The 12,053-nt window shown below is 42.6% G+C and overlaps 1 protein-coding gene across 1 annotated transcript in view; it reads right to left on the bottom strand.

The window, feature by feature from the left end:
- The window catches only part of LOC135479080 (uncharacterized), a 78,692-nt gene that overhangs the window by 37,616 nt on the left and 29,023 nt on the right, over positions 1–12,053 (bottom strand). The window contains 3 exon segments of the mRNA XM_064758801.1: positions 7,404–7,539; positions 9,289–9,421; positions 10,724–10,867. Coding sequence (XP_064614871.1) covers positions 7,404–7,539; positions 9,289–9,421; positions 10,724–10,867 — 413 coding nt within the window.

Genomic DNA, 12,053 nt, shown 5'->3' on the forward strand with positions numbered 1-12,053 from the left:
TCTGTATTCTGTTCACCATCCATTCCACACTCTGTATTCTGCTCACCGACCATTCCACACTCTGTATTATGTTCACTGACCATTTCACACACTGTATTATGTTCACCATCCATTCCACACTCTGTATTCTGTTCACCGACCATTCCACACTCTGTATTCTGTTCACCGACCATTCCACACTCTGTATTATGTTCACCGACCATTTCACACTCTATATTCTGTTCACCATCCATTCCAAACTCTGTATTCTGTTCACCGACCATTCCACACTCTGTATTCTGTTCACCGACCATTCCACACTCTGTATTCTGTTCACCGACCATTCCACACTCTGTATTCTGTTCACCGACCATTCCACACTCTGTATTCTGTTCACCGACCATTCCACACTCTGTATTATGTTCACTGACCATTTCACACTCTGTATTATGTTCACTGACCATTCCACACTCTGTATTATGTTCACTGACCATTCCACACTCTGTATTCTGTTCACTGACAATTTCACACTCTGTATTCTATTCACCTGCCATTCTACACTCTGTATTCTGTTCACCGACCATTCCACACTCTGTATTATGTTCACCAACCATTCCACACTCTGTATTCTGTTCACCGACCATTCCACACTCTGTATTCTGTTCACCTGCCATTCCACACTCTGTATTATGTTCACCGACCATTCCACACTCTGTATTCTGTTCACCGACCATTCCACACTCTGTATTATGTTCACCGACCATTCCACACTCTGTATTATGTTCACTGACCATTTCACACTCTGTATTATGTTCACTGACCATTCCACACTCTGTATTCTGTTCACCATCCATTCCACACTCTGTATTCTGTTCACTGACCATTTCACACTCTGTATTCTGTTCACCATCCATTCCACACTCTGTATTCTGTTCACCGACCATTCCACACTCTGTATTCTGTTCACCATCCAGTCCACACTCTGTATGATGTTCACTGAACATTTCACACTCTGTATTCTGTTGACCTGCCATTGTACACTCTGTATTCTGTTCACCAACCATTCCACACTCTGTATTATGTTCACTGACCATTTCACACTCTGTATTATGTTCACCATCCATTCCACACTCTGTATTATGTTCACCGACCATTTCACACTCTGTATTATGTTCACTGACCATTTCACATTCTGTATTATGTTCACCATCCATTCCACACTCTGTATTCTGTTCACCGACCATTCCACACTCTGTATTCTGTTCACCATCCATTCCACACTCTGTATTATGTTCACTGACCATTTCACACTCTGTATTATGTTCACCATCCATTCCACACTCTGTATTCTGTTCACCGACCATTCCACACTCTGTATTCTGTTCACCGACCATTCCACACTCTGTATTCTGTTCACTGATCATTCCACACTCTGTATTCTGTTCACCGACCATTCCACACTCTGTATTATGTTCACTGACCATTTCACACCCTGTATTCTGTTCACCATCCATTCCACACTCTGTATTCTGTTCACTGACCATTCCACACTCTGTATTATGTTCACTGACCATTCCACACTCTGTATTCTATTCACCTGCCATTCTACACTCTGTATTCTGTTCACTGACCATTCCACACTCTGTATTATGTTCACTGACCATTTCACACCCTGTATTCTATTCACCTGCCATTCTACACTCTGTATTCTGTTCACCGACCATTCCACACTCTGTATTATGTTCACTGACCATTTCACACTCTGTATTCTATTCACCTGCCATTCTACACTCTGTATTATGTTCACCGACCATTCCACACTCTGTATTCTGTTCACCGACCATTCCACACTCTGTATTCTGTTCACCTGCCATTCCACACTCTGTATTATGTTCACCAACCATTCCACACTCTGTATTCTGTTCACCGACCATTCCACACTCTGTATTATGTTCACCGACCATTCCACACTCTGTATTATGTTCACTGACCATTTCACACTCTGTATTATGTTCACTGACCATTCCACACTCTGTATTCTGTTCACCATCCATTCCACACTCTGTATTCTGTTCACCGACCATTCCACACTCTGTATTCTGTTCACCATCCTTTCCACACTCTGTATTATGTTCACTGACCATTTCACACTCTGTATTCTGTTCACCATCCATTCCACACTCTGTATTCTGTTCACCGACCATTCCACACTCTGTATTCTGTTCACCATCCATTCCACTCTGTATTCTGTTCACCATCCATTCCACACTCTGTATTCTGCTCACCGACCATTCCACACTCTGTATTATGTTCACTGACCATTCCACACACTGTATTATGTTCACAATCCATTCCACACTCTGTATTCTGTTCACTGACCATTCCACACTCTGTATTCTGTTCACCGACCATTCCACACTCTGTATTATGTTCACCGACCATTCCACACTCTGTATTATGTTCACTGACCATTTCACACTCTGTATTATGTTCACTGACCATTCCACACTCTGTATTCTGTTCACCGACCATTCCACACTCTGTATTATGTTCACTGACCATTTCACACTCTGTATTCTGTTCACCATCCATTCCACACTCTGTATTCTGTTCACCGACCATTTCACACTCTGTATTCTGTTTACCATCCATTCCACACTCTGTATTCTGTTCACTGACCATTCCACACTCTGTATTCTGTTCACCGACCATTCCACACTCTGTATTCTGTTCACCGACCATTCCACACTCTGTATTCTGTTCACCGACCATTCCACACTCTGTATTCTGTTCACCGACCATTCCACACTCTGTATTATGTTCACTGACCATTCCACACTCTGTATTCTGTTCACCATCCATTCCACACTCTGTATTATGTTCACTGACCATTTCACACTCTGTATTATGTTCACCATCCATTCCACACTCTGTATTATGTTCACCGATCATTCCACACTCTGTATTATGTTCACCATCCATTCCACACCCTGTATTATGTTCACCGACCATTTCACACTCTGTATTATGTTCACTGACCATTTCACACTCTGTATTATGTTCACCATCCATTCCACACTCTGTATTCTGTTCACTGACCATTCCACACTCTGTATTATGTTCACTGACCATTCCACACTCTGTATTCTGTTCACTGACCATTGCACACTCTGTATTCTATTCACCTGCCATTCTACACTCTGTATTCTGTTCACCGACCATTCCACACTCTGTATTATGTTCACCAACCATTCCACACTCTGTATTCTGTTCACCGACCATTCCACACTCTGTATTCTGTTCACCTGCCATTCCACACTCTGTATTATGTTCACCGACCATTTCACACTCTGTATTATGTTCACTGACCATTTCACACTCTGTATTCTGTTCACTGACCATTTCACACTCTGTATTATGTTCACTGACCATTCCACACTCTGTATTCTGTTCACCATCCATTCCACACTCTGTATTCTGTTCACTGACCATTTCACTCTCTGTATTATGTTCACCATCCATTCCACACTCTGTATTCTGTTCACCGACCATTCCACACTCTGTATTATGTTCACCATCCATTCCACACCCTGTATTATGTTCACCGACCATTTCACACTCTGTATTATGTTCACTGACCATTTCACACTCTGTATTATGTTCACCATCCATTCCACACTCTGTATTCTGTTCACTGACCATTCCACACTCTGTATTATGTTCACTGACCATTCCACACTCTGTATTCTGTTCACTGACCATTGCACACTCTGTATTCTATTCACCTGCCATTCTACACTCTGTATTCTGTTCACCGACCATTCCACACTCTGTATTATGTTCACCAACCATTCCACACTCTGTATTCTGTTCACCGACCATTCCACACTCTGTATTCTGTTCACCTGCCATTCCACACTCTGTATTATGTTCACCGACCATTTCACACTCTGTATTATGTTCACTGACCATTTCACACTCTGTATTCTGTTCACTGACCATTTCACACTCTGTATTATGTTCACTGACCATTCCACACTCTGTATTCTGTTCACCATCCATTCCACACTCTGTATTCTGTTCACTGACCATTTCACTCTCTGTATTATGTTCACCATCCATTCCACACTCTGTATTCTGTTCACCGACCATTCCACACTCTGTATTCTGTTCACCAAACAGTCCACACTCTGTATGATGTTCACTGACCATTTCACACTCTGTATTCTGTTCACCTGCCATTCTACACTCTGTATTATGTTCACTGACCATTTCACACTCCGTATTATGTTCACCATCCATTCCACACTCTGTATTATGTTCACTGACCATTCCACACTCTGTATTATGTTCACTGACCATTTCACACTCTGTATTATGTTCACCATCCATTCCACACTCTGTATTCTGTTCACCGACCATTCCACACTCTGTATTATGTTCACCATCCAGTCCACACTCTGTATGATGTTCACTGACCATTTCACACTCTGTATTCTGTTCACCTGCCATTCTACATTCTGTATTATGTTCACTGACCATTTCACACTCTGTATTATGTTCACCATCCATTCCACACTTTGTATTATGTTCACCGACCATTCCACACTCTGTATTATGTTCACTGACCATTTCACACTCTGTATTATGTTCACCATCCATTCCACACTCTGTATTCTGTTCACCATCCATTCCACACTCTGTATTATGTTCACTGACCATTTCACACTCTGTATTATGTTCACCATCCATTCCACACTCTGTATTCTGTTCACCGACCATTCCACACTCTGTATTCTGTTCACCGACCATTCCACACTCTGTATTCTGTTCACTGACCATTTCACACTCTGTATTCTGTTCACCATCCATTCCACACTCTGTATTATGTTCACTGACCATTTCACACTCTGTATTCTGTTCACCATCCATTCCACACTCTGTATTATGTTCACTGACCATTTCACACTCTGTATTCTGTTCACCATCCATTCCACACTCTGTATTATGTTCACCGACCATTCCACACTCTGTATTATGTTCACCATCCATTCCACACTCTGTATTATGTTCACCGACCATTTCACACTCTGTATTATGTTCACTGACCATTTCACACTCTGTATTATGTTCACCATCCATTCCACACTCTGTATTCTGTTCACTGACCATTCCACACTCTGTATTATGTTCACTGACCATTCCACACTCTGTATTCTGTTCACTGACCATTTCACACTCTGTATTCTATTCACCTGCCATTCTACACTCTGTATTATGTTCACCAACCATTCCACACTCTGTATTATGTTCACTGACCATTTCACACTCTGTATTCTGTTCACTGACCATTCCACACTCTGTATTATGTTCACTGACCATTTCACACTCTGTATTCTATTCACCTGCCATTCTACACTCTGTATTATGTTCACCAACCATTCCACACTCTGTATTATGTTCACTGACCATTTCACACTCTGTATTATGTTCACTGACCATTTCACACTCTGTATTCTATTCACCTGCCATTCTACACTCTGTATTATGTTCACCGACCATTCCACACTCTGTATTCTGTTCACTGACCATTCCACACTCTGTATTCTATTCACCTGCCATTCTACACTCTGTATTATGTTCACCGACCATTCCACACTCTGTATTATGTTCACTGACCATTCCACACTCTGTATTCTGTTCACTGACCATTCCACACTCTGTATTCTGTTCACCGACCATTCCACACTCTGTATTATGTTCACCGACCATTCCACACTGTATTATGTTCACTGACCATTTCACACTCTGTATTCTATTCACCTGCCATTCTACACTCTGTATTCTGTTCACTGACCATTTCACACTCTGTATTCTATTCACCTGCCATTCTACACTCTGTATTATGTTCACCGACCATTCCACACTCTGTATTTTGTTCACTGACCATTCCACACTCTGTATTCTATTCACCTGCCATTCTACACTCTGTATTATGTTCACCGACCATTCCACACTCTGTATTATGTTCACTGACCATTCCACACTCTGTATTATGTTCACTGACCATTCCACACTCTGTATTCTGTTCACCAACCATTTCACACTCTGTATTCTGTTCACCGACCATTCCACACTCTGTATTATGTTCACTGACCATTTCACACTCTGTATTCTATTCACCTGCCATTCTACACTCTGTATTATGTTCACCGACCATTCCACACTCTGTATTCTGTTCACCGACCATTCCACACTCTGTATTCTGTTCACCTGCCATTCCACACTCTGTATTATGTTCACCAACCATTCCACACTCTGTATTCTGTTCACCGACCATTCCACACTCTGTATTATGTTCACCGACCATTCCACACTCTGTATTATGTTCACTGACCATTTCACACTCTGTATTATGTTCACTGACCATTCCACACTCTGTATTCTGTTCACCATCCATTCCACACTCTGTATTCTGTTCACCGACCATTCCACACTCTGTATTCTGTTCACCATCCATTCCACACTCTGTATTATGTTCACTGACCATTTCACACTCTGTATTCTGTTCACCATCCATTCCACACTCTGTATTCTGTTCACCGACCATTCCACACTCTGTATTCTGTTCACCATCCAGTCCACACTCTGTATTATGTTCACTGACCATTTCACACTCTGTATTCTGTTCACCTGCCATTCTACATCCTGTATTCTGTTTACATACCATTGGAACCTAGCCTAGCCCTAGGCTGCAGCCTAAACATATGGTGCAGCCTAGCCATAGGGTGTAGCCTAGCCATAGGGTGTGGTGTAGCCAAACAGTGCAGTCTAGCCATACAGTGCAGCCAAGCCATACTATGCAGCCTAGCCACATGGTGGAGTGTAGCCCTACCGTACAATGTTGCCATACAGTATAGTGTAGCCATACGGTGCAGCCTAGCTATACGGTGTGGTGTAGCCATATGGTGTGGTGTAGCCAAATGGTCTAGCCTAGCCATATGGTGTAGTCTAGCCATACGGTGCGGCCTAGCCATACAGTGCAGCCTAGCAATATGGTGTAGCCTAGCCATATGGTGTAGCCTAGACATACAGTGTGGCGTAGCCATACGGTGTAGCCTAGCTATATGGTGTAGCCCAACCTAACCATATGGTGTAGTGTAGCCATATGGTGCAGCCTAGCCATACGAAGCAGTGTAGCCATACAGTGTAGCCTAGCCATACGGTGCAGCCTAGCCAGAGGGTGTGGTGTGGCCATACGATGTAATGTAGCCATTCCGTGCAGCCTTGCCATACGGTGTAGTGTAGCCATACGGTGTGGTGTAATCATACAGTGCACCCTAGCCATACGGTGTAGCCTAGCCTGTACATACTACAGTTGTGGTACGCTCTCAACAGGCACACCCCCTGTATTTTACACTTACTGTAGAGCAGACTTATCCCTGTTACACAACGGCCGCTCTATGGTTCGATCCCACCACTTCTTGTCTGTGAATGGGCTGATCTGGAGGAAATTCACGATAGACCACAAGTCTTGCATTGAGTTCTGGATAGGCGTTCCTGTATCATACACAAACAAATGATCGATGATTGATTGATTGACTGATGACAGTTTGTTGCCTTGATGAAGAATGTTTCACTTCCATGTATAGGTCAGGTTTATCGGTGGAGGAAACTTGAACCACAGTTAAAACCACCAACCTTCGACAAGAACCTCACAAACCTCCTGACTAAAAGCCACAAATGAAACAAGTAGAGCCCTATTTGACCACACGGCCTCACTGGTCAAGGACCTGAAATGACCTCACTGGTCAAGGACCTGAAACGACCTCACTGGTCAAGGACCTGAAACGACCTCACTGGTCAAGGGCCTGAAACGACCTCACTGGTCAAGGGCCTGAAACGACCTCAATGGTCAAGGACCTGAAACGACCTCAATGGTCAAGGACCTGAAACGACCTCAATGGTCAAGGACCTGAAACGACCTCAATGGTCAAGGACCTGAAACGACCTCACTAGTCAAGGACCTGAAACAACCTCACTGGTCAAGGACCTGAAATGACCTCACTGGTCAAGGACCTGAAACAACCTCACTGGTCAAGGACCTGAAACATGCTGTTGTAGCCGACAACAGAAAAGACCGAAATGCTGCACAGTTTGCCTTCCACTAATCTATTTCTGTTCGTGAAATTGAGATTTTTACTGAAAACATTCATTTTTCAATCAAAAAAACCTACAAAATCTCTGTGCATGGTAAGTTTCTCTCCTTCATCAGCATGCCAATAAACAGCCAGAGACAAAATCCATCTCATTATGAGTTCAAGTCCGGCTCATGCTGGTTTCCTCTCCGGCCGTACGTGGGAAGGTCTCTCAGCAACCTACGGATGGTTGTGGGTTTCCCCCGGGCTCTGCCCGGTTTCCTCCCACCATAATGCTGGCCGCCGTCGTATAAGTGAAATATTCTTGAGTACAGTGTAAAACATCAATCAAACAAACAAACAAAATCGATCTGTGTGCAGATATGGCATACTGGGAGAAGCTATCAGATGGCCAAATAAAGAGTGGAGGAACACACTGTTGGATCCAGGAATTTTTCTGTAGTTCTCCACATTTGATTTACTGGGAAAATTTTGCCCAGCGTAGTGAGGTAAAACGGACTAAAATAGCCAACTTGACCCTGTATTCATCCCAGGAGCCATTCATGGGGTGAAAAGTTTAATATGGTACAGTGTTCCATCCTGTCTTCTTCAGGTCTCAAGCTGAAAGTGTCCTCATTTACCCCCAAAACCTCTTCAAAGGCATCAGCATGCCCACTTTCAGCGACATGAAAAATTCTTGCACCACGCTAATTTGATGTAATTGTATTTTCCACTATATGACTTGCCGTGTTCGCCAAAATCTCTTTATTAGTGGAGGATAAAAGACAATTTTTTAAACCGTCACCTGTGATCAAATCAGACGTTAAGTGTCTCCCTTTTTGTGCCTGTGCATTTCACCTTTCTGAATTTTGCTGCTTATTTGGGTTATATCAGATCCCCCCGAAATTTTGCCGCTTATTTGGGTTATATCAAATCTGACATAGTTCAGTCATTGCAGGCCTGTACATGTATAGGTGTTCGCCATTTCAATCAAACAGAATTTTCTCACACTGGTGATAACATTACAAGAGAATTGTATATGGCAATCAGGCTTGTTACAAAGCTATAAGCTCAGCAAAGTTAAAAACAAACTTAAGCATCACATCTGAAACCATTTGATATTGAAGATGTAACTGTGATGGCTTAAGTTGGATTTGAACCCTTGACTCACCTGTAAGCACCCATTTCCTGCGGGCTCTCAGGTCCATAATGGCCCTAGTCTGCAGAGTGTAGGGGTTCCTGATGGCGTGTCCCTCATCCAAGACGATTCTCAGCCACTCTATAGACCTCAGCGCGTGGCGACACTTACAACACACAAACATTTATTTATTTATCTGATTACTGTTTTATGCCATTCTCAAGGATATTACACTTATACCACAGCATTAGTAGAGGTAAACCGGGCAGAGAATGGGGGAACCCAAGACCATCCGCAGGTGGTTGGCAGACCTTCCTACATTTGTCTGAAGAGGAAGCAAGCACGAGCTGGACTTGAACTCACACTGGCTGCATTGGTAAGAGGCTCCTGGGTCATTGCGCCGTGCTAACACACTAACCAATACTCAACAGAGACTCCCAATTATGGAATCACAAACATGTAAATAAAACGAAAACACTTGATCGCTCTTCTCCACGACAGACTATTCCAGTTCAGGCATGCCGTGTTAGAAGACACCTGGTTTTATGATATCATCGGACAATGATTAACCAATGATACCAAATTTAACTCTCCCTGCAAAGCGAACAGCCCTCATGAAGAGTAGAAATTTTCACGGCAACAACTGCCTGGGGATGTGTCTGCATTCATACCCACGAGCAACATGGAAGCAGGGTGCCAATAACCAAACATGAAAAAGTCGAAAAAATCTGCAGGGAAACCTTAAATATAGTCTGTGAGAAATCCAGGGTGACACACGTTAGAATTAAGGTTATTATACATCCAGCCGACTGACCTAATTGAAAAATTATACCATTTATAACTGACGTTGTAGTAACCTTCAATAAAGTGAATGCTTAACCTTTCCCAGTTCTCTTCTGTACAACCTTACAAGCTCATAATTTCTATTTCAGAGGTCAAATGCAAAGTGGTAAAAACTTGCAAAGGCACCTTTTATGTTTTTTGTAAGAAATTTAAAGAAATCAGTATGTTTTGTGTAAGAAATGGAAAGAAATCAGTATGTTTTGTGTAAGAAATGGAAAGAAATTAGTATGTTTTGTGTAAGAAATGGAAAGAAATCAGTATGTTTTGTGTAAGAAATCCAAAGAAATCAGACAGATTCTAAAAAGAAGAGATGTTTTGTGAAAACCGGAGGACGGAAATCACTATGATTCCACACTTGGTCATTGTAGCTTTGCACAACATCGGTTTGGATTAAGTTAATCTTTTATTTATTTATTTGACTGGTGTTCTACACAGTACTTGAGAATATTTCACTTGTACCACGGTAGCTACCATTATGGTAAAAGGAAACCCATGACCATCCGCAGGTTGCTGACAGTCCATTCCGCATACGGCCGGAGAGGAAGATAATCTTTGAATAAGTTTAAAGTCCAAAGCCTGATGACATTAATTTGCCACTAATACACGATTACCTGACATATCTCACCTTAGAGTCCATGCCGACGGTGGAATACGTTGTTAAGACTATGTCCTGTCTGCTTAGAAATTCGGCGTTAGTAATACGATTAGGTCCATGGTACATGTACACCTCCAACTTGACATTCGGATGAACGTGCTGCTCAAGCTGATCCTATAATACGTGGTAAATGAAGGACATGAGGCAAATGGTGGATCTCAGTACAAAGGACATGAGGCAAATGGTGGATCTCAGTACAAAGTACAAAGGACATGAGGCAAATGGTGGATCTCAGTACAAAGGACATGAGGCAAATCGTGGATCTCAGTACAAAGGACATGAGGCAAATGGTGGATCTCAGTACAAAGGACCTGAGGCAAATGATGGATCTCAGTACAAAGGACATGAGGCAAATGGTGGATCTCAGTACAAAGGACATGAGGCAAATGGTGGATCTCAGTACAAAGGACATGAGGCAAATGGTGGATCTCAGTACAAAGGACATGAGGCAAATGGTGGATCTCAGTACAAAGGACATGAGGCAAATGGTGGATCTCAGTACAAAGGACCTGAGGCAAATGATGGATCTCAGTACAAAGGACATGAGGCAAATGGTGGATCTCAGTACAAAGGACATGAGGCAAATGGTGGATCTCAGTACAAAGGACATGAGGCAAATGGTGGATCTCAGTACAAAGGACATGAGGCAAATGGTGGATCTCAGTACAAAGGACATGAGGCAAATGGTGGATCTCAGTACAAAAGACATGAGGCAAATCCTGGATCTCAGTACAAAGGACATGAGGCAAATCCTGGATCTCAGTACAAAGGACATGAGGCAAATGGTGGATCTCAGTACAAAGGATCTGAGGCAAATGGTGGATCTCAGTACAAAGGACATGAGGCAAATCGTGGATCTCAGTACAAAGGACATGAGGCAAATGGTGGATCTCAGTACAAAGGACCTGAGGCAAATGATGGATCTCAGTACAAAGGACATGAGGCAAATGGTGGATCTCAGTACAAAGAACATGAGGCAAATGGTGGATCTCAGTACAAAGGACCTGATATGCCAAACGGTCCAGCACTTTCCAGAACAATTTATATGAACCTGCATGTAGAGATTGAGGGGTACTATTTTGGCAGCTTATTTATCAATCCAAGGCAAGGCTTCCAAATAATTCACCTCTAGGTGACGCATGAATGTAAAACTTCAGCTTAATACATAGAGCACTAAATATCCAAAACATGAAGTCAAGCACATTTGTAATTGCTTATTTATTTATATATTATTATTTGATTGGTGTTTTATGTCGTACTCAATATTTCACAGATACGACGGCAGCCAGCATTGTGGACC

Source organism: Liolophura sinensis, chromosome 12 (genome assembly GCF_032854445.1).
Source record: "Liolophura sinensis isolate JHLJ2023 chromosome 12, CUHK_Ljap_v2, whole genome shotgun sequence".
Lineage (NCBI taxonomy): Eukaryota > Metazoa > Mollusca > Polyplacophora > Chitonida > Chitonidae > Liolophura > Liolophura sinensis.